The sequence below is a fragment of the Microcebus murinus genome, chromosome 1 (assembly GCF_040939455.1).
Source record: "Microcebus murinus isolate Inina chromosome 1, M.murinus_Inina_mat1.0, whole genome shotgun sequence".
Classification (NCBI taxonomy): Eukaryota; Metazoa; Chordata; class Mammalia; order Primates; family Cheirogaleidae; genus Microcebus; species Microcebus murinus.
The window spans coordinates 77,781,998-77,806,193 of record NC_134104.1 but is presented as its reverse complement, the minus strand read 5'-3'; the positions used below and the strand labels follow the sequence as shown (position 1 = coordinate 77,806,193).

Here is a 24,196-nt window from a genome sequence, read left to right as displayed (position 1 = left end):
TGGTTCCTATTCTGAGTTCAAACACTCCTAATATAAACACTGTATCAAATTTAGACTTATCACTTGGGGTAAGGGAGAGCTTTTTTAATTAGCTGTAAAAGGATAAAAAGGACAAATTCCCTTTTTATTCATGAGTCACAGCTGGAAATTTGTCATAGGGAAAGAATCCTGAACTCTGCAATCAGGAGCTCATTTCTAGCTAAGGCTCTGCCATTAGCCTTTGTGTACAAAAGTCGGTTTTTGGAGTCAGAAGACTTGAGTCTGAATTACTAAAGCTCTATAGGTTAGAACAATTTTTACCCTTTCCGAACTTCATCCACAAATGGGCTCAAATAACATCTAGCTCTTATAGTACTGTTATGAGGGTTCATTCAATTGTTCATTTATTGATTCAAAATGTATCTGAGTACCTACTATGTGGGAGGCACTGTTCCTGGTGCTGAGGACACAGTTACTAAAACAGAAAAGGCACTGCCACGTGGAACTTGTATTCGACTGGGGAGGCAGATGAGAAGATAACTTCAGAGAAGTGCTGTGAGCAAAACGAGTGGTCTGGGAAGGCTCTTGGAGTCGAGACCCGCGGAGGAGAAGGAGCTCTGTGCAGGGCACTGGGAGGGGACATTCTAAGCAGGGTTCTTGGAAGTCCCGAGGTAGAAAAGGGGTTGGCCTGTTTGAAAAACAGAAAGGAGGCCAGTATGGTGAAAGCAAGTAAGAGCACAGCAGGCTGTGGTTGGCAAGGCAGCGACACGAGAGCACAAAGGGCCCGTGGGCTGTGGCTCAGACATGGATTGGACCTTGGTACAGCAGATGCCCCTGAAGGTGCTACATGGTATTTAGCAAGGTCATAGGAATTATGGCTCTATCACCACACCCTGTATGGGCCGAATTAATGAGTGTTAAATGAGTACTTATTTATAATGAAATGAGTGTTAATCAGAGCATACTTTCTATTATTTCCCATGCCCCCAAGCTTATGTGGCATCTATAGCCTCAAAATGAAAGTAGACTTTCAAAACTTGCTTATTTATAATGATCATAAGAAGTAACCTGGCGATGGCTTGAAGAGGTATTCTCTTTAATGGAAAAACAGGCTGTAGTCATCAGACATCTGGTCTAAGGCCCCAAGGCACAGGGAAGTCAGGAGGGAACTGCGGCTCCAGTGTGGCCATTTGGCTCACTGTGCCAGCTCAAAAGTCCTGGCTATTTTATAAGGGATAAGCTACTTTATTTTTGAGTCTTCCAAAAGCATTTTGACAGTGGAAGGAGGAATGGAGGTGGTTTGGTGAAGGTGTTCCTAGCAGGTGTGCCCTCACCCCCTGCCAACCGAGGGGCGGTAGGAGGAGGTCATTATTATCCACAGGTTCATCTCCAATTCTCAGTTTCGGCAACACTGGCATCTGCTTTCCCTCCAAGTTTGACTGCTGGGAGGTGGGTGGAGGAGTGTATATCAAACACACTCGTGAAAACTAAAAAGGGAGTTATAAACAGTTGTGCCTGCTTTTTCTGGGAGAATCGCAGCATCTGAGCTATTCTGTGTGACTATTTTATAGATGGTTTTGCTGATAGTCTGAAGAAATCGGGGTGGGAAGAGGAAGGGGGGGAAAGGGGTAATGTGGAGGGTAAGAGCCAGGCATATCAATTATGTTCAAATACTTAAATAGCTTTAGTGTGATGCAGACTGACACCAGGCTGCAAAGATGGCAAGTGCTCCCTCTGGGGACCAGGGACATGGGCCCGGGGAAGGGTCGAGGACTTAGCTAGAGGAGTTAGTGTTGTGGACACAGCTTTCCAAGATTCCGAGCACACGCTGTTTCTACCCCTAGCTTGTTGAAGTGCCTCTGCACATGGCAGCTGCTTATCCACCTCTGGGTGTTCTCATACAATCTTAAGTTTCTGGCAGGAGCTAAGAACTAGTCAGCCAGCAAGTGGTAAAGCCAGGATTCTAACACAGATCTCTGTCTCAAGAGCTTAACCACTACACTCAACACCATGCTCACCTGGAACATTCTGAATTCACTGGTTCAGGTCGGGTCTGGGTAACATACTATGCAAAAGCTCCCCTAAGGATTCTAATATGCCTTCTGTTGAGTTCATTTAAATATGTAAATTAACAATTACAATTCCTCAGACATATATAAAGAATCAGCAGCATGAAAGAGGAGAGCAAGGCTGAGCAAGGCAAGCAAACAACCTTAGTGAGTTAATTCAGGAAAGAAGGGAGGGCTCTTTAAAAAATTCTCACTTGAATTCCTAAGTGAGATTCAAGAGTTTAGCACTTTGATAAAACGTGAGTAGACTGTTATGAGAAAAGACCAATCAGAGAACTAGGATGATCTTGGAAACTAAAAACATGATTAGTTAAGTAACAGAGGATGTATAAACAGTAGAATGGACACTGCTGAAAAGTGCATTGGTGCGCTAGAAGATTAATTCAGGTAAAACCAAAAGACAAGAGAGGGAATTAGACACACAGAGTAGAGTAAAATTTACTATCCACAAAGTAGGACTCCAGGAGGAGAAAATGAAGTGGACGGAGGAAAACAATACTAAAATTAATTTTAGAAGGAAAAGATTTTCCTGAGCCAAAGAAAAAAAAAACTTGAATTTTCAGATCAAAGTGCTCAGATTCAGATTCCTGAATTCCAAGGGTAAAGGCAAAATGCTATAAAAGGCAAAAAACAAAAACAAAAGCAAACAAACAAACAAAACCCTTACAGACCAAAAAAGCAAATATGTATCTACAAAAAAAGGAGAATTCAGCTTGTAGCACACTTATCATAAAAGCCTAATGTTAGAAGTAATGTTTTTGCAGTTCTAAAGGAACTATGACCCTAGAATTTCTAGACACCCAGCTGAACTTTCGTTCACATGTGAGGGAAAAAGAAAGGCATATCAGATATAGAAAGGCTTAGAAATTATACTACTCATGCACTACTTCCTAAAAAAGTTTTCTGAAGAAGTATTCCAGCCAAATAACACAACAAAAACAGCAAACAACAACAACAAAAACAAATAACTCAAAGATGAAAGGGCATGGAACACAAGAAGCCTTTTGAGGTGAGCAAAGAACCAGAAAAATTTTAGTTAATTTTCAATAACTTTGGATTATGAGGTTGTATATTTAAGAAAAAAAGCTTAATAATTTGGACTAAAATTCCAGATTATTTCTAAAATAATATGATCAAAACACATTTAAGAATCTCTTACAAATAAAGAATTTGACAAACTCATAATCAGAGAATAGTAAACAGTCCTCAAAACTTAATGTCACATAAATTAAAATAATTATAGAGAGACTACGAGTCACCAGTTGAAAGCTTGATTTTATAGCTGTTAACACAACTTTGAGGCCATCAGAGGACATGCACACTTCTAACTGCCCATTATTCCCCCAAATTGATCATGCACTGAGCAAGGCCATAAAAATCAGAAATGTTACATTATGTGAGTACAAAAGAATAAAGGAAATAATTGCAAGATAACAAAAAGGAAACCCTTAACTACTTAGACATTTTTAAAAATAGAAAAATCCCTAGCAAATCTTAATAACAAAAAAAAGATAAAACACAAATATACAATGTTAGAAATTAAAAGAGAGATATAACCACAAGTTTGGAGATTTAAAGGCAACAGTCTGTTTTGTACAACTATACACCAACACATAGAGAGATAAAATGGATACTTTTATAGGAAAATACAAATCAACAAAACCAAATTAAAAAGATTATAATGATCTTTCTCCCAACAAAAGTTATGAGGCCCAGATGCTTTATGGATGGGTTTAATCAAATATTCAAGGAACAGAAAATTCCTATATATTAATTTTCCCAAGCATAGTAAAAGTTTAAAAGTTGGCCTTCTTTCCAATTTCTTTTAACCTTGCTGTTACAACTGTCAAAGATCATGTAAAAACTACAGTAATTTGCTGTGGTAATTGCTGTAGTAATTGTCTATGCAAAGAGATGAATGGGAACACAATAGAGTGCAGAAATATGACTAAGTGGGAATTAGTGTATAACAAAGTCGGCATTTCAAGTTAAATAACAAGATGGTGGATTACTCAATAAATAAATGATTTGGGGGAAATCTGCTATCCATTTGGAAAAAGTAAAATTAGATCTCTATTTCAAAGTGTAAGTCAAGATAAAGTCCCTATGACATATACATATATGTATATAAAACAAACCCCCCAAAATCAACAACTAAAAATTAGCATAAGAAAACATGGGAGAATATTTTTACAATTTTGGAGAGGAGAAGGCTTTTTTCCTTCCATGACAATAAAGGCTAGAAACCCATAAAGGAAAACATTACCTATTTAACTACCTTAATTCTTAAAATTTCTACATGAATTCTGCTGGAGAGAAATCTCTACATATTTAAAATGCATATATGTTTTTTTTTTTTTTTTTTTTTTGAGGCAGAGTCTCGCTTTGTTGCCCAGGCTAGAGTGAGTGCCGTGGCGTCAGCCTAGCTCACAGCAACCTCAAACTCCTGGGCTCGAGTGATCCTTCTGCCTCAGCCTCCCGAGTAGCTGGGACTACAGGCATGCGCCACCATGCCCGGCTAATTTTTTATATATATATCAGTTGGCCAATTAATTTCTTTCTATTTATAGTAGAGACGGGGTCTCGCTCAGGCTGGTTTTGAACTCCTGACCTTGAGCAATCCGCCCGCCTCGGCCTCCCAAGAGCTAGGATTACAGGCGTGAGCCACAGCGCCCGGCCTGCATATATGTTTTGACACAATAGTTCCAGTCTTAGGGAATTTTCTTTCAGATATACTCACATACTTGTGCAAAGGCTTATGTACAGGTATATCTCATTTTATTGCACTTTGCAGATATTGCATTTTTTTATAAACTGAAGGTTTGTGGCAACCCTGTGTCGAGCAAGTCTATCAGTGCCATTTTTTCAATAGCATGTGTTCGCTTTGTGTCTGTGTCAGCATTTTTCTGAGACAAGGTCATGCTCTGTTGCCCAGGCTAGAGTGCAGTGGCATCACTGTAGCTCACTGCAGCTTCAAACTCCTGGGCTCAAGCAATCCTCTTGCCTCAGCCTCCCAAGTAGCTGGGACTACAGGTGCATGCCACCACACCCAGCTGATTTTTCTTATTTTTTATAGAGACAGGGTCTCACTATGTTGCTCAGGCTGGTCTTGAACTCCTGGCATCAAGCAACTCTCCCATTTATTTACAAAAAATAAGCAGTGAGCTAAATTTGGTCCTCAGGCTATATAGTATGTGGACACCTCTTTTACTCAATTTTAGAAGTGGTCTATTTTAACATGTCTCCCCCCAGCTCATGTTACCTAGGCTGAAAGGGTGGCCTGGTTTTTCAGGTTACCTTCTGAGGGGCAGACTGCACAGCCTCTCTCTCAAGAAATGAGATGTGCTTCAATGCCATTTAATTGACAGAGCTGTCATTCTCAAACCTGACAGCAAAAGTTTGAAGATGTGCAACTCTCATGGGTGTTCTTGCTCCTTGGAGTGGCCACACGATTGTGACAGCTGCCACAATCCTTCCCGCCACATGCCACACCTTCAGTCCACTCTACCACATGCACACACACACATACACACGCGCACACACACATACATGGCTCAGTGTTGGGCCTTTTCCTCTAGTTCAAGGAAAAATGAAGATCACTAAAGAGATGGGATGGAGAGATTTAGAAATGACTCAGAAGAGCTACAGATAAACAAGATTCCAGAATGTGTGTGTACATGTGACTAAGGATGTCACATGGGTGCCAGCTGTTGGAAGAACAAACGACATAGTGGGATTCTTCTGTCTCTCTACAGACAACCCAAAAGGCTACTGGGAATTCACACAATGTGACATCTACACCAGAAACCACCTCTCAAAAGAAAGGAATGGCAAAGGCAGTATTCAGCCACCTGATTCCTCCCATTTAGACACTATAAACATTGGGACAAAGAAAATTTGCTTTAAAAATAGAAATATGTGTAGAGAAAATTTGGGAATTAAAAAAAAAGCTGTGAAGTATCTTGAACCCCAATTTGGTAATGTGTTAATCTTGAATAATGTTTGTGAATGAAAGCAAAAAGTAGAAAACTCATAAAATTCACATTTGTTATAAAGTATGATTCAAACAATAAGTACTTATTGAGAACCTACTAAATACCAGGCATTGTGCTAAATGTTTAGACACAAACACTATGCACTATTTTCTTTTAAAAACTGCCTATTAGTAAAATATAATGCATTTGAATTGTAGATAGAGGCAGTAATTGTATGAATATCTAAGAATCACCCCGATGCCCTAATTTTACTAAACAACCAATATTCACGAATGCTCTTATGTGAGCTAACGAATCCTTTTTTTTACAATAATAGGAGTCTAGTTAGGAATTTGCTAGTAGTTTCTTTCTTTCCTAGATATGACATACACCATGTTTAAAAGCACACGTTTAGAGGATGGTTAATACTAATTTGCCCATTAAGAAGTCCTAAGAAATTCTGGGTTCATCCTACATTGGATTCATCTGTACTCATGAGCACTGCCTTTAAATGAAAGCTTCAGCTCTAATTCAACATAGTAGAGTAATGCTGCTGCCCGGAGATGCCCAGCATAAAAGCAACCTCTGACTGCTGAGCTACTTACAGCGAAGGGGTGGTAGGGGGCAGCGGGGGGAGCTCCGCGGGGCCCTGCTGGTGGAGGCAGCACGGACAGTCCTGTTGAAAAGATGCCAAGTGCGCTGAGATTCAACCCTGGGATCAGATTGGCTTGTTGCTGGGAACAGAAATGGAGAAGAAAAATGAGGGGAGGAGACCAGAGAGGCCCAGCTCACCTGGGTCAACCTCCATTTCTTGTCTGGATGGCACCAGCGTCTCCTAATCAGCAATGCCCTGGCCCCGTGGACCTCTTCCACACCCTGCATTGGGGGTGGATGCCAAACTGCAACCTGACCATAGTTTTCCTTCAAATCTTCTCTGCCTTGGGAACGTTTATACATCTTATTACGGCAAATGAGGCTCCTCCTGGGAACGGAGGCACTTTGCCAGCCTTACTCCTGCTAACTCCTCATCCTTACCCTGCCTGATCCTGTTTCCTAAATACCCTGCATGCTCTCTCACCTCTGGGCCCCTGCACATCTTGTCTCTCTTACAAGGAAGTGCTTTTCTAAGTCCTACTCACCTGTGGGTTTCACCAGAGCTTAGATGCCCCCTCATGCAGAAAGCTTTCTTTCATCCCAAAGGCCTTAGCTCAAATGCCCTGTCTGTGCTCCTCTAGCATTCCTATATTTCCTTAAAACAGCACACATTACATATTTGAATCTCTTGCTTAACTATTTCTTTCCCTTTTACACCATACTTTTCTTGTAGACAGAGACTGTATTACTTAGTGTTGTGTTCTCAGTGCCTGGTATGTAGTAAGTACTCAATAAATATTTGTTGAATGACTATGTTTAAAACAAATTGGACTAATAGTTTTTTCTAACTCTACTCAGGGAAAAAAGCTCAGACACTTCACTAGGATACCACATTGGTAAATTCTATTATCCAGGTTCAGGATCGTTCACAACTTTATCTCTTCCTTACTTAGTTGCCAGCTTTGTAATCGTGTCACTTATTTGCTTATTTCACATGTAAACCTGAGGATGCCCACATAGGCTGGGGCTGAGTTTTAACTACACAGCCCTTCAGAGGCAGAGGAATGTGGACACCTATTCTGAACTGTGTCCAACCTACTCCCATCTTTGATTCTCTGAACCTGAAGCAGTTTTCTAACATTTTCTATTTTCTTGTCAGTGGCTGAAGCCACCCAGTAAGTTGCCTTCTTTTAGAATGTTTGGAATAGTAGAGCTGGGATTTGTCACCTTCACCTCATTTGGTTTACAAGATCTAGTGATTCTGTTATTCATCTATCAGTACATGACTCTGATACAGACATGAAGGAATCTAAGTGATATGGTCAGGTGAAGATGTTTCAATCATCCAGACCCTTTTGTAGGTTTTCCAGGTCATCCAACAGGGATGGGAAGTGGATGTGGATGAAGGTTCAGATGAAACAAAACAGGCCTTGAGCTGGTAACTGCTGAAGCCAGAATACAGGCATATGTGGACTTATTGGAGCATCCTCTCCATCCTCTCCACTTTTTTATATGTTAGAAAATTATCATTAAAAAGTGAAATGGGCTTCAGACATAAGTTACTCATTCAAAAGAAAAAAAAAAAAAGTGAATGGGCTGAGCTTGGGCTTTGCTGATGACCAAGTATTTTAAAGAATTTTCTGAATGCCAGACTGGTATCTCCCCATCATAAAGTGAAAACTAGGTAGCAATAACAGGAAGAATAAACCCAAATCAGTTTGCTAGAAGTATTAGTGAGAACTCAGGTAATTGGCAACATTTACTGGGCAATCTGAAAGTGTAGATCAGCAAGCAAAGGATGAAAATCAAAAGTTAATTTTAAAGCATGTATTTTTTTTTTTTTTTTGAGACAGAGTCTCGCTTTCTTGCCTAGGCTAGAGTGAGTGCCGTGGCGTCAGCCTAGCTCACAGCAACCTCAAACTCCTGGGCTCAAGCGATCCTCCTGCCTCAGCCTCCCGAGTAGCTGGGACTACAGGTATAAGCCACCATGCCTGGCTGATTTTTATATATATATATATATTAGTTGGCCAATTAATTTCTTTCTATTTTTATGGTAGAGACGGGGTCTCGCTCAGGCTGGTTTTGAACTCCTGACCTTGAGCAATCTGCTCGCCTCGGCCTCCCAGAGTGCTAGGATTACAGGCGTGAGCCACCGCAACTGGCTAAAGCATGTATTTTTAAAATTTAAAAAGCAACAGGACAATATTACAGAAAGTTTGGAAAGCAGAAAATCCCACTTTCCTAACATACTGGCTATTTTTATTTTTGTATATAATCTTCCAGTCATATTTTGTTTTATATAACTGGAACTCTAGTTATATACTTTTGTATCTTACTCTTTTAATAACATTATATCATAAGCATTTCCTCATTTTGCAGTCTTCAAAGTTATTATTTTAATGGTTTCTAGTATATTTATCATTTATTAGTTGGTTTCTTGATTGTTTGAATTCCTTAATCCTAAGCAGTTGAGAAAAACCTATCCCTAAGGCACTTCCTCATTAGCTGAATGACAATTATTCTTAGAGCAGCCTGGCTCTGCCTGGAAGCACATGTGAAACCAGTAGAGAAGAAAGCATTAGGAACTTACGTTAACAGCCAGCATATCATTTTCAAAGGCCTCTCGGAGCTTCTTCATGATCTCTATCTCAGCATTGGCACAGGCCTCAACTGTGCCCTTCACAGTGATGGTTCTTTCAGGGTTATATATGCTCAAATCCTGCAAACTGGCCAGTGGGAAAAAGAAAGAAATTTCCTTTTTTTTTTTTTTTTTTTGAGACAGGGTCTTGATCTGTTGCCTGTGCTAGAGAGCAGTGGCATCATCATAGCTCACTACAACCTCAAAATCCTGGGCTCAAGCGATCCTCCTGCCTCAGGCTCCTGAGTAGCTGGGACTGCAGGCATGTGCTACCATGCCTGGCTACATTTTTTTATATTTTGTAGAGATGGGGTTCTCATTATGCTGCTCAGGCTGGTCTCAACTCCTGGCCTCAAGTAATCCTCCCGCCTTGGCCTCACAAAATGCTAGGATTCCAGGTATTAGTTACCATGGCTGGTTGAAATTTCCTTTTTTAAAGAGAAAAAATTAAATCCCAGAAAAATCACAAACAAGTCTTGGTGGAGAAGAAGATGACTGGTTCCTTTACAACATACTAGTGTAGAATCTCTGACATCTTATTTCCACTAGATCACATCCCTAGTGGAAAATGTCTAACTGGTAACTATTTATGTATTTGTCTTTGAAGACCATCGAAATAATTACATCACTTATGATTACATTTCCATTTTAGGGAAAATTAGATGAATGATTTGGGCATATCAAAATGTATAAGTTCTCCATTATTGGGCATAATTAATCTAAATAGGTGGCTTACGATGAGATTGTTATCTTGGTCCCTGTTTCATGTTCAATTTTCTTCAAATTTCTGCCTTCTTTCCCAATCAGTCTTCCAACCAAGCCATTGTGGGCCAAGATTTTCAGGGGGATCTCTTCAGCTCTAAAAGAGACAAACAACAATTTAATACTTAAAACAACATAATGGTTGTCTTCCAAGAGCCTTTACCCTGCTTCTGTCTTATGAATGGAAGTTATTTTGCACAGGTACCAAGTGGTGATGGGTTTCAGGAGAGGCCAGGTCTCTCATCAACCCCAGTTCATGAATTTTGATTTAACATAAGCCAAACCATGGTAATTCTACTCCCTTGTAGTGATTGGTTAGAAGTGGGTCCATGAGACAGATCTGGCCAATGAGGTAGAAGAAGAAATCTGTTGGGTGACTATAGGAAGAAAGTTTACTTTGCTCTTAAAAAAGGCACAAGGGAGAGTGACGTCAGCAAGATGGCACACGAGGAAGCCACAGGATCTCTTTCCCTTCCACAGACACCTCAAATTAACAATAGATGGACCAGAACACTTCCATGAGAACTCCAGAGATCAGGTGAGAACCTTTAACACCAAGGCCATTGTAAATAAAGGAGGGATTTCAGGAAAAGGGGTAAGAAAATTCAGTGTTTGGCTCAGCATTCATACTGTCCCCCAACATGGCACAGCAAAGAGCAAATGGGAAGAAACCCCACGAGCTGGGCTCCTCCCTTGGGATGGAAACAAAAGACTGGATCATGGATCCAGCATTTTGGTTTGTCTGGGAGCTTCCTGAAAGACTGTTTTTCGTGTCCCTGACTCAGAGCACTGACAGGGCTGGCACCATAGTTTGCAAGATGCTGAAAATAGAGACAAGTGGCACGTTAGAGCTGCAGGTTTGTAGCCAGACACCAGAGGGATCAAGGAATCAGAAAAGAAAAAAAGAAAAGAAAGAAAAGAAAAATCGCAAAAGGTCTGAAAGGTCTCTAGAACCTTTAACTAGGCTTATTAATGAAGGTCTTCCACTGCACAAAGTACACAAAGACTAGGAGAAGTGGTTGTTTTGTCAAATGCCAACTGCCTCCCCCCAAATTACTAGGCATACAAACAAACAGTGAAACAAGGCTCAAAGGAACAAAATAAAATGCCAAACACTGACCCTAAGGAAACACGGATCTATGGGTTCCTTGACAAGTAATTTAAAATAACTGTAAAGATGCTCAATGAGCTAAATGAGAACTAAATGAAGTCAGAAAATGATGTATGAACAAAATGTGAATAACAACAAAGAGACAGAAATTATGAAAAGAACCTAACAGAAATTCTGAAGCTTAAAAACATAATAACGGAACATAAAAATTATTTACAAGGGTTCAACAGCTGGCTTGATCAGGCAGAAGAAATAATCAGCAAACTTAGAGTTAGGTCATTTGAAATCATCAAGCCATAGACAGACAGACAGACAGACAGACAGACAGACAGACAGACAGACAGACAGAAAGACAGAAAGAAAGAAAGAAAGAAAGAAAGAAAAAGAAAGAAAGAAAGAAAGAAAGAAAGAGGCCATGTGCAGTGGCTGGAGTCTGTAATCCCAACACTTTGGGAGGCTGAGGCAGAAGGACTGCTTGAAGTTGGGAATTCAAGACCAGTCTGGTCAACATAGTGAGATCTTGTCTCTATAAATTTTTTTTTAAAAACTAGTTGGGTGTGGTGGTGCACACCTGTACTTCCAATTGCTTGAGGGGCTAAAGCACGAGGAATGGTTGAGCCCAGGAGCTCCAGGCTGCAAGTGAGCTATGATCATGCCACTGTACTCCAGCCTGAGCAACAGAGTTGAGACCCTGTTTCAAAAAGAAAAAAAAAAAAAAAGAAGTCAAGAGAGCCTAAAGGACTTAGGAGACCTATCAAGTGGACAAATATATGCATAATGGGAATCCCAGAAAGAGAAGAGAAAAGAAAGGTGCACCGAACTTATTTGAAGAATGGCCAAAAACCTCCTGAATCTGAGGAAAGAAATGGACATACAGATCAAAAAGCTTAAAGAACTCCAACTGGTAAAGGATTACTAGAGAAGAAAAGAAGAGGAAAAAAAAAAAAAAAAAGAACTCTAACTGGGATAAATCCACATACAACCATATTGACACTTTATAATCAAACTGTCCAAAGTCAAAGATAAAGAGAGAATCTTGAAAGTGGCAAGAGAAAAGCAATTTGTGGCATATAAAGGAGCTTCCATAAGAGCGTCTGTAAATTTCTCATCAGAAACTTTGCAGGCCAGAAGGGAGTGGGATGATATATTCAAATTGCTGAAAGAAAAAACTGCCAACCAAGAACACCGCGTCTGCCAAAACTGTTCTTCAAAAAGGAAAGAAATTAAGACTTTCCCAGATGAACAAAAACTGAGGGACTTCATGACCACTTGAGACTTGCTCTACAAGAAATGCTAGAGGGAGCCCCTCACACTGAAATGAAAGAATGGTAGGCAGCAATAAAAAAACCATGAAAATATACAGTTCTCTGATAAAAGTAAATATATGAACAAATATAGTAACCTGTATTATAGTAATTTTGGTACATGGAAGTTAAATGACAAGAACATTTACAAATCTGTAAATCTATGTTAATTAATATAAAATATATGAAGATGTAATTTATGATATTGGGGGTAGGGCTGTAAAGGAGTTTTTTGTTTTAATTTCAAAATACTAAAGGGGTACAAATGTTTTTGTTATATGGATACCTTGTATAATGCTCAAGTTGGGGATTTTAGTATACCCATCATCAGAATAGTGTTCATTGTACCCAATAAGTAAGTTTTTACCTCTCGTCCCTTTCCATCCTCCTCCATTCTTGATTTCCAATATCCTTTACATCTCTTTGTGCCCACTTGTGTCCCTCATCATTTAGCTCCCAATTATTAGAGAGTACATGTGGTGTTTGTTTTTCCATTCCGGAGATACTTCACTTAGGATAATGGTCTCCAGTTCCACCCAATTTTGCAAATGATGTTATTCATTTTGTTTTTATGGCTGAGGAGTACCCCAAGGGGTGTGTGTGTGTGTGTATGTATGTATGTATGTATGTGTGTGTGTGTGTGTGTGTGTGTATACATGTGTATATACACAGAAAAGGAGAGAAAAAAAATGTGTGATGTGTGTGTGTGTATGTGTGTATATACACACACACACATCACAGGCACTTAGGTTGATTCTACATCTTTGCAGTTGTGAATTGTGCTGTAGTGCTGTGGATAAACATTTGAGTGCAGGTGTCTTTTTGATAAAATGACTTCCTATAGGTAGATACCCAGTAGTGGGATCGCTGGATTGAATAGTTAAGTCTATATTTATTTCTTTAAGGAATCTCCACACTATTTTCCATAGAGGTACTAATTTGCAGTCCCACCAACAGTGTATAAGCATTCCTTTCTCTCTGCATCCACACCAGCATCTATCATTTGTCACTTTATAATCATGGCCATTCAGGGGTAAGGTAGTATTTCACTGTATTTTTGATTTGCATTTCCCTTACAATTAATGATGTTGAACATTTTTTCATGTTTCTTGGCCATTTGTCTATCTTCTTTTGAAAAACTTCAGTTCATGTTTTGCTTATTTTTTAATGGGGTTGTTTTTTCTTGCTGGTTTGTTTGAGTTCTTTGTAGATTCTGGATATAATGGATATATAGTTTGCAAATATTTTCTCCCATTCTGTAGGTTGTCTATTGACTCTGTTATTTCCTTTGCTGTGCAAAAGACTTTTAACTTAAGTCCCAGTTATTTATTTTTATTATTGCTATATTTGCCTTTGGGGTCCTAGTCATAAATTCTTTGTTTACGCTGATGTCTAAAGGAGTTTTTCCTAAATTTTGCTTCTGTTTATGTGGTGAACCCCATTTATCAATCTGCATATCTTAAACCATCCTTGCATCCCTGGAATGAAATCCACCTGATCATAATGAATTATCTTTTTGATGTGCTACTGAATTCAGTTTGCTAGTTATTTTGTTGAGAATTTTTGCACTTACATTCATCAGAGATATTGGTCTGTAGTTTTCTTTTTTTGTTGTGTCATTTCCTGGCTTTGGTATCACAGTGATATTGGCTTCATAGAATGAGTTAGGGAGGATTCCCTCCTTGATGTTATGGAATAATATCTATAAGATAGGTACCAGTTCTTCTTTGTAGCTCTGGTAGAATGTGGCTGTTAATCTCTCTGGTCCAGGGCCTTTTTTTTTTTTTGCTGGTAGATTTTTTATTACTGCTTCAATCTTACTGCTCATTATCAGTCTGTTCAGGACTTTTATTTCTTCCTGATTCAGGCTTGGGAGGTTGTGTGTTTCTAGGAACTTATCCATTACCTCTGTTTCCCAGTTTGTGTGCGTAGAGGTTTCTGTAGCATTCACGGATGATATTTTGTATTTCTGTGGTATCAGCTGTAATGTCTACTTTCTATTTCTGATTGAGCTTGAGTCTTTTTCTCTTCTATTTCTGGTTACTCTGGCTAGTGGTCTATCAATTTTGTTTATTTGTTAAAGAGCCAATTTTTTGTTTCTTTGGTACTTTGTATTTTTGTTGTTATTGTTTCCAATTGGTTTGGCTCTGCTCTAAACTTTGTTATTTCTATTCTTCTGCTGGCTTTGACTTTGGTGTGCTCTTCTATTTCTAGTTCCTTAAGATGTGACATTAGTTTGTTAATTTGTTGTCTGTCTTTTTGATGTAAGGTATTTAAGGCTATGAATTTTCCCCATAGGACTGCTTTTACTGTATCCCATAGATACTGAAATCCTTGTGTCTTCTTTTGCAATTCAGTTTGAAGGTTCTTTCAATTTCCATTTTAGTTTCATCATTCACCAAGTACCATTCAGCTGTAGGTTGTTTAATTTCCATGACTTTGTAGAGATTTGAGTGTTTCTCTTGAAATTGATTTCCAGTTTTAATCCACTGTGGTCTGAGAAGATGCATGGTATGATTTTGATTGTTTTGAATTTGCTGAGACTTGTTTTGTGGCCTAAGATATGATCAATCTTAGAAAATGTCCCATGTGTTGATGAGAAGACTATATATTCAGTAGTTTTTGGGTAGAATGTTCTGTAAATGTCTGTTAGGTCCATTTGTTCTAAAGTTCCATTTAAATCCAGTGTTTCTTTACTGATTTTCTCTTTCAATGATCAGTCCAGTTCTGTCAGTGGAGTATCGAAGTCCCTGACAATTACAATGCTATTGTTTATTTCTTTGCTTAGGTTGAGTAGGATTTGCTTTATGAATCTAGAAGCTTCTCTGTTAGGTACATATTTATTTGAGATTGTTATGTTGAACTGCTCCCTTTACGCTTTGTGTTTCTTGGAGATAGCATACACTTGAGGAGTGTTTTTTCATCCATTCAGCCAGTCTGTATCTTTTTTTGTTTTATTTTAGACAGAGTCTCGCTTTGTTGCCCAGGCTAGAGTGAGTGCCATGGCATCAGCCTAGCTCACAGCAACCTCAAACTCCTGGGCTCAAGCAATCCTGCTGCCTCAGCCTCCTGAGTAGCTGGGACTACAGGCATGCGCCACCATGCCCGGCTAATTTTTTCTATATATATTATTTGGCCAATTAATTTCTTTCTATTTATAATAGAGACAGGGTCTTGCTCTTGCTCAGGCTGGTTTCAAGCTCCTGACGTAGAGCAATCTGCCTGCCTCAGCCTCCCAGAGTACTAGGATTACAGGCGTGAGTCACCACACCCGGCCCAGTCTATATCTTTTAAGTGGGGCATTAAGACCATTCACGTTCAGCGTTAGTACTGATATGTGGGATATTGTTCTGTTCATCATGTTGGATGACACCTTGTTTTGTTTTTCCTCTTGTACTATTGTTTCATTAGAGCTGTGAGCTTTAACTTTCAAGTGCTTTTACAGTTCTCTGATAAAGGTAAATATGTGAACAAATATAGTAACCTGTATTATAGTAATTTTGGTGCACACAAGTTAAATGAGAAAAACATTTAAAAATCTATAAATCTATGTTAATGAATACAAAATATATAAAGCTGTAATTTGTAATCTTGGAGGTAGGGCTGTAAAAGAGATTTGTTTTGTTTTGTTTTTGTTTTTTGAGACAGAGTCTCATTCTGTTGCCTGGGCTGTAGTGCAGTGGCATCATCATAGCTCACTGTTAACTGCAAACTTCTGTGTTTGAGTGATCCTCCTGCCTCAGCATACCAAGTAGCTGGGACTATAATAAGCATGAGCCACCATGTCTGGTTCACTTTTCTACTTTTTTGTAGAGATGGGGTCTTGCTAATGTTGCTCAGGCTGGTCTCGAACTTCTGGCCTCAAGTGAACCTTCCATCTCAGACTCCCAAAGTGCTAGTATTATCAGTTTAAAATAGAACATTATGACTTTAAGGTATTTTATGTAACTGTAATTATACACACAAAGAAAATATAAGAATATACACAAAAGGAAGTCAAAGCATACTGCTATCCAAAATTAACAAAACACAAAGGAAGGCAGTAAGAGAGGAAAAGAGGGACAATAAAGCTACAAGACATACAGAAAACAATGAACAAAATGGCAAAAGTAAGTTCTTCCCTATTAGTAATTACTTTAAATGTAAAAGATTAAACTCTCCAATCAAAAAAGATAGATTGGAGCCAGGCGCGGTGGCTCACGCCTATAATCCTAGCACTCTGGGAGGCTGAGGCGGGCGGATTGCTCGAGGTCAGGAGTTCGAAACCAGCCTGAGCAAGAGCAAGACCCCGTCTCTACTATAAATAGAAAGAAATTAATTGGCCAACTAATATATATATAAAATTAGCCGGGCATGGTGGCACATGCCTGTAGTCCCAGCTACTTGGGAGGCTGAGGCAGAAGGATTGCTTGAGCCCAGGAGTTTGAGGTTGCTGTGAGCTAGGCTGACGCCATGGCACTCACTCTAGCCTGGTCAACAAGTGAGACTCTGTCTCAAAAAAAAAAAAAAAAAAAAGATAGATTGGCTATTTAAAAAACAGGTTCTAATTATACGCTGTCTACAAGAGACCCACTTTGGGTCTAAGGACACACATAAGCTGAAAGTAAAGGGTGGAAAAGGATATTCCATACAAACAGTAACAAGAGAGGAGTGGCTGTCTTGGTATCAGACAAATAGACTTCAAACAAAAAACTGTTACAAGAGACAAAAAGGGCATTATATAATGATAAAAGGGACAATTCACCAAGGAGCTATAACAAATATTTATGCATCAAACCTCAGAGCTCCTAAATATATGCTGCCAACTTTGACATAATTGAAGGGAGAAACAGAACAATACAATAATATTAGGAAACTTCAATATCCTAACTTCAATACTGGATAGAACTACCAGACAGAACAATAAGAAAGTAGGAGACTTAGAACAACAGTATAGATCAACAGCTATATAGATAATACTCTACACAATAGCACTAGAATATACATTCTTCTCAAGTGCACATCGAACGTTCTCCAGGCTAGATAATATACAAAACAAGTCTTAACAAATTCAAGAAGACTGAAATCATATAAAATATCTTTTCTGATCACAGTAGAATGAAACTATAAATTAATAGCACAAAAAAACTGGAAATCTACTATTTACAACAATTACAATTTACAATGAAACAACACGCTCTACAACAACCAGTGTGGTAAAAGAAGTCACAAGAGAAATGAGAAAATTCTTTGAGACAAATGACATAAAAACATAACATACAAAAACTTATATAAAAGCAGTACATATTATGAGGTAAATCAACTGAACAACCTACCTGTACACCTTAAGAAACTAGAAAAAGAAGAAACGAAACCCAAACCCAGCATAAGGAAGGAAATAATAAATATTAGAGCACAGATGAACAAATACAATCAACAAAACTAAGAGTTGGTTTTTTTAAAAGATCAACCAAATTGACACATCTTTAGATTAACTAAAGGAAAAAAAAGAAATAAAGAACACTGAAATAACTAAAATCAGTAATGAAAGCAGAACACTACAACCAATGCCACAGAAATAAAAAAGATTATAAAAGCCCAGACCCAGATGGCTTCACTGGAGAACACTCCCAAACATTTAAGTAAGAATCATCACAATCCTGAAATTCTTCCAAAAAATCTAAGGGGTAGGGAGAACATTTCCAACCTCATTCTATGAGGCCAGCTTTATTCTGTTTCCAAAGCCAAACAAAGCCAGGTGCAGTGGTTCATACCTATAATCCTAGCACTCTGGGAGGCGGGGTGGGAGGATCACTTGAGCTCAGGAGTTCGAGACCAGCCTGAGCATGAGCAAGACCCCGTCTCAGTCAGGTGTCTGTGGTGTGTGCCTTTAGTCCCAGCTACTCAGGAGGTTAAGGCAGGAGAATTGCTTGAGCCCAGGAGTTTGAGGTTGCTGTGAGCAAGGCTGACACCACAGCACTCTACTCAGGGCAATGGAGGGAGACTCTGTCTCAAAAAATAAAATTAAATTAAATTAAAATAAAATAAAATAAAGCAAAACAAAATAAAATAAAATAAACAAAGCAGGACAAAGACACAACAACAAAAATCTACAGACCAATATCCCTGATGAGTACTGATGTAAAAATGCTCAACAAAATACTAGCAAATAAAATTAAAAGAATTTATGCTATGACCAAGTGTGATTTATTCCTGGAATGCAAGGATGGTTCAACATACAAAAATCAATCAATGTAATACATCACATTAACAGAGTGAAGGGAGAAAAACCACATAAACATCTCAACAGAAAAAACATTTGACAAACACCCTTTCATGATAAAAATACCCAACAAATTAGGAATAAAAGGGGATTACCTCAACAAAATAGGTCATTTATGAAAAGCCTATAGTTAACATCATACTGAATGGTGAAGACTGAAAGCTTTTCCTTTAAGATCAAAAACAAGGCAAAGATGCCCCTTCTTGGTACTTGTATTGAACGTAATATTAGAAGTCCTAGCCAGAGAAATTAGGTAAGAAAAAGAAATAAGAGGCATCCAAATTGGAAAGAAGTGAAATGATCTCTATTTACAGATGACATGATCTTATATATAGAAAACCCTAATGATTCTATAAAAAACCATTAGAAGTATGAATTCAGCAAAGTTGCAGGATACAAAATCAACATGAAAAATAATTTGCATTTCTATATATACTAGCAATAAACAATGTGAAAAGGAAATTAAGAAAATATTACCACTTACCAATAACATCAAAAAATATGAAATACTTAGAAATAAATCTAACCAAGGAAGTAAAAGACTTATACACTGAAAGCTACAAAAAGTTACTAAAAGAAATTAAAGACACAAATAAACGTAGACATTCTGTGTTCATAGGCTGGAATACTTAATATTGTTAAGATATCCATACTGGCCAGGTGCAGTGGCTCACACCTATAATCCCAGCACTTTGGGAGGCTGAGGTACGAGGAATGCTTGAGGTCAGTAGTTCAAGACTAGCATGGACAACATGCTAGCAAGACCCTGATTGTAACAAATAAAAAATTTAGCTGAGCACAGTGGCATGCGCCTATAGTTCTAGCTATTCAGGAGGCTGATGGAGGAGGATCACTTGAGCCCAGGAGTTCAAGCTTACCCAGGAGTTCAAGGTTGCAATGATCTATGATTGTGCCACTGCACTCCAGCCTGGGTGACTGGCTACATAAAACTCTGTCTCTAAAAAATTAAACAAGAACAAAAAAAAATGATGTCCACGCTACTGAAAGTGATCTACAGATTCAATACAAGCCCTATCAAAATTCCAATGGCAGTTTTTGCAGAAATGAAAAAAATTTATCCTAGAATTCATATGGAATCTGAAAGGACCCCAAATAGTCAAAACGATTTTTTAAAAAAGAAAGTTGAAGTGCTCATATTTCCTGCTTTCAAGACATCTTACAAAGTTACTGTAATCAAAGCAGTGTGATACTGGCATAACGACAAACAGACCAATAAAACAGAATAGAGAGTCCAGAAATAAACCCTTGCATTGGTCCAGTGATTTTTGACAGGGTGCTGATACTATGTGTTGGAGAATGAACAGTCTCTTCACCAAATGGTGATGGGAAAACTGGATATACACATGCAAATGAATGAAGTTAAACCATTATCTTACGCTATATGCAAAAATTAACTTAAATGGATTAAAGACCTACCCATAAAAACTAAAATTATCAAACTCCTACGAGAAAACACAGGGAAAACCTTCATGATATTGCACTTTGCAATGATTTATTGGATATGTCACCAAAAGCACAGGCAATAAAAGCAAAAATAGACAAATGAGAGTAGTGTTCCTGTATCAAAGGATACAATCAACAGAGTGAAAGGGCAACTTATGGAATGGAAAAACTTGCAGATCATTCAGGGGTTTGCTATGGTTTGAAAGTCATGTTTAAATTTAGCCGTCATTGTAACAGTGTTGAGAAGTGGTAACTTTAAGAGGTTAGATTAGGACATGAGAGCTCTGGCCTCATGAATGGATTAGTGGAGTTATCACAGGAGTGAATTAGTGGACTATTTACAAAAGGCATGAGTTTGGCCTGATTTCCCCTTTCTGTCTCATGTGCTTGCTTCCACCATGGGATGATCTTTGCCAGGTGGTGACACCATGCTCTTGGACTTCCAAGCCTCCAGAAGAACTATGAGCCAAGTAAACTTTTGTTCTTTATAAATTACATGGTCTCAGGTATCCTGTTATAGTTCAGAAAATGGACTAAGATGGAATTAATGTCCAAAATATATAAAGAACCCCTAAACTCAACAACAGAAAATCAAGTAACTCAATTAAATAATGAACAAAGGACCTGAATAGACATTGCTCCAAAGATGATATACAAATGGCCAACAAACATATAAAAAAAGCTCTACTTCACTAATCTCTAATAATCAGAGACACACAAATCAAGACCACAATTAGATATCATCTAGGATAGCTGCTATCAAAATAACAGAAAATAACAAGTGTTGGTGAGGACGTGGAGAAACTGGAACCCGTGCGCACTTTACCGGGATTGTAAAACAAAGCAACTGCTAGGAAAAAGAATGGAGGTTCCCTACAAAATTAAAGGTAGAACTACCATATGATCCAGCAATCCTACTTCTTGGCACATATCCAAAAGAACTCAAAGCAGAGACTTGAAGAGATAATGACACAATCATGTTCATAATAGCATTATTCATAATAGCCAAGAGGTGGATGCAGCCCAAAATGTCCATCAACAGATGAATGGATAAACAAAATGTATACACATGCAATGGAATGTTATTCAGCCTTAAAAAGGAATGAAATCCCGCCACATGCTACAACATGGATGAACCTTGAGGACAATATGCTAAGCGAAATAAGCACGTCACAAAATGGTAAGTACTATATGATTCTACTTATATGAGGTATCTAAATTAAAGTAGTCAAATTCATAGAAGCAGGAAGTAGAGTAGTGGTTGCCAGAGGCAGAGGGGAATAGGGAGAAGGGAATTGTTAAATAGATACAGAGTTTCAGATTTGCAAGATGAAACAGTTCTGGAAATCTGTTTCACAACAATGTGAATATACTTAACACTACTGAATGGTACACTTAAAAATGATTAAGATAGTAAGTTTTATGTTATGGGTTTTTACTACAATTTTTAAAGAAGTTTTTTAAAAAAGGCACAGGGAAGGGATGGCCTCTCTCTCAATCTGTGAATATTTTTCTGTGCAGACATAGGTCTAAAATCACTACAGCCCTCCTATTATGACAAGGGAATATGAGACAGGAAAAGCAAAAATGTGTCCTGGGTCTTTGAGCCCTTGATTCAACTAACCTTGGAGCTACTCTACCTTAGGTCTTATTGTTATGTGACACAGCAATTGTTTCTTACTGCTTAAGCCACTGTATTTTCTGTTGAGACCAAAAGCACCTAACAGATGCATTACTACTGCCTCAAAATAAACAGGATGCTTGAAGAAGCTCCACTAGAATGAAAACTTTCAGAGGGCAGGGATTTTTGTCAGCTTAGTGCACTGCTGAGTTCCTGGCATATGGAACAGTGCCTGTACATAGTAGGTGTTCAATAAATATTTGGTGAATGGGGCCGGGCGCTGTGGCTCACGCCTGTAATCCTAGCTCTTGGGAGGCCGAGGCGGGCGGATTGCTCAAGGTCAGGAGTTCAAAACCAGCCTGAGCAAGAGCGAGACCCCGTCTCTACTATAAACAAAAAGAAATTAATTGGCCAACTGATATATATATAAAAAATTAGCCGGGCATAGTGGCACATGCCTGTAGTCCCAGCTACTCGGGAGGCTGAGGCAGAAGGATCACTCGAGCCCAGGAGTTTGAGGTTGCTGTGAGCTAGGCTGACGCCACGGCACTCACTCTAGCCTGGACAACAAAGTGAGACTCTGTCTCAAAAAAAAAAAAAAAAAAAAAATATTTGGTGAATGAATAAAAAGAAATTTTAGGATCCCTGTTCTCCTACATCTTCTAACTACTACTCACCCCCTCAGGCTCTGTCTCCTACAAAAGGAGTCCTTCTCTGCCTTATCTGAAACCTCCAAATCCCCTCTTGTCTTCTAAAACCTTGATTACAGCCTCCAGTTACATACAGTCATTGGACACTCCATTTTTCCACTGCAGCGTTTCTCATAGCTGTCCTTAATTACTTATTGATGTAATTATTTCCTTAATTAGTATCACTCCAATGGATTGTAAGCTCCATCAAAGCAGGGACTGGCTCTTGTTCATAGTTGTATCCTCAACCCCCAGCATAATACTCAGCACAGTGTAGGAACTCAAAAGAAATTTATTTCCAAGACGTTCAAATTCTATCTTGGCTCTACATCAAAACTTAAAACCCAATTTATAAATCAATCTTTTTGACATTTAGAATTTTGTAAGTTCCTTGAAGAACCAAGGAAGGTATTATTTATAAACTTCTCAATCACTTGGATGAGAGAGAGGCTTCTTCAAATTAAACTATGGTATTTGGGGGATTTCAAAAGCCCCAAGTAAATAATTCATAAGTAAAAGGAGAGAGTCCCTTAAGAAATCTGAGAATTGACTTGCAATGTTCTTCTTTGAAGGACCACTTTCGGCTTCCTGGTTTTGGAACACTCATGTTTGACATTATTTGCCAAATTAATTTTATACTTGCTTCATTCCTTACTGATTCTCTATAAAATTGTCACTACTGCCCACAAGCAGATTTTGCCAAACTAAAAAGTCTTTTTTACTTATTATATTGTCTACTCCATTACCATTCATTCATTTATAACACAGAATCAATTTGTTTAGTAAGAACTATATATGCCATTCAAATTGACACAACACTGATTACGCTGTGGGATCCTAAGTAGTATTTCATAAAAGAAAGGGAGGGGAGAGATAGAAGAAAAAAAAGGAATAAGAGTAAAGTAGCCACTTGGAAACTAGTTTCTACTACTTAAGGAAATGTCATCCAATTTTAAGAGTGCAAATGGTTTAGAATCATGGTGGGAAAAACCTTTTCCAGAACAGTAAATTATAGGTTTGGTGACAACATACATTCTTTACCTGCATTGTTCAATATGATAGCCATTAGCCATTCATGTAGCTATTTAAATTTGTATGAGTTAAAATACTACACTTGATCTTAGCCAAAAGACCAAGAAGCGATTGTGTGAGTTAAAATAAAACATTCAGTTCCTCCATAGTGCTAGTCACATTTCAAGTACTCGATAGCGACATATTGCTAGTGGCTATACTGTTGAACAGTGCAAATATAGAACATTCCCATCACTGCAGAAAGTTCTATTGGACAACGTGAGTCTATATGCTCCTACCAATAATTACTACCAATGGGTGACAGAAGCACTAGGATCACCAAGAAAAACATGCAAGTGGAGAAACAGCCATATTGTAAATGTAAGAGATCTCTCGCTGTATTCTTCTTGGGAACAAATTTCTTAAAGCATAATCCCTCCCCTATCCCTTTACTGAGTAATAGATTAAGAGCTTTTAAAATTTTTTCTTGGATTAAATAAGGGAGAAGTTGCTCCTATTCTCTGTTGAGTGATCTGGGCATTGCATGCAAACTTACAGTTTGGTCTCATCAGCCTCTTTCTGCATGATTTCAAGAATCATGCGGCATGCTTCAGAGGTTCCCTCTGGGGTGGCATGGATGGTAACAGGCTTCTCTGCAGCCCCAGAGTTCTCCTTTCTATGGATGTCTACCCTGCGGGAAAAGAATCAGGAGCCATAA

At 38.5% G+C, this 24,196-nt stretch overlaps 1 protein-coding gene across 2 annotated transcripts in view; it reads right to left on the bottom strand.

Annotated features, from left to right (window-relative positions):
* IGF2BP2 (insulin like growth factor 2 mRNA binding protein 2) overlaps positions 1-24,196 on the bottom strand; it is a 163,287-nt gene that overhangs the window by 17,839 nt on the left and 121,252 nt on the right. Inside the window, exons 7-10 of one of the 2 annotated variants that reach the window (XM_012749810.3) lie at positions 24,035-24,169; positions 9,991-10,113; positions 9,207-9,342; positions 6,628-6,756 (exon numbers count right to left, since the gene is read on the bottom strand). In XM_012749810.3, the coding sequence (XP_012605264.1) occupies positions 6,628-6,756; positions 9,207-9,342; positions 9,991-10,113; positions 24,035-24,169 (523 nt within the window). The remainder of the gene's footprint in view (positions 1-6,627; positions 6,757-9,206; positions 9,343-9,990; positions 10,114-24,034; positions 24,170-24,196) is intronic. The other variant, XM_012749812.3, reaches the window with a different exon arrangement.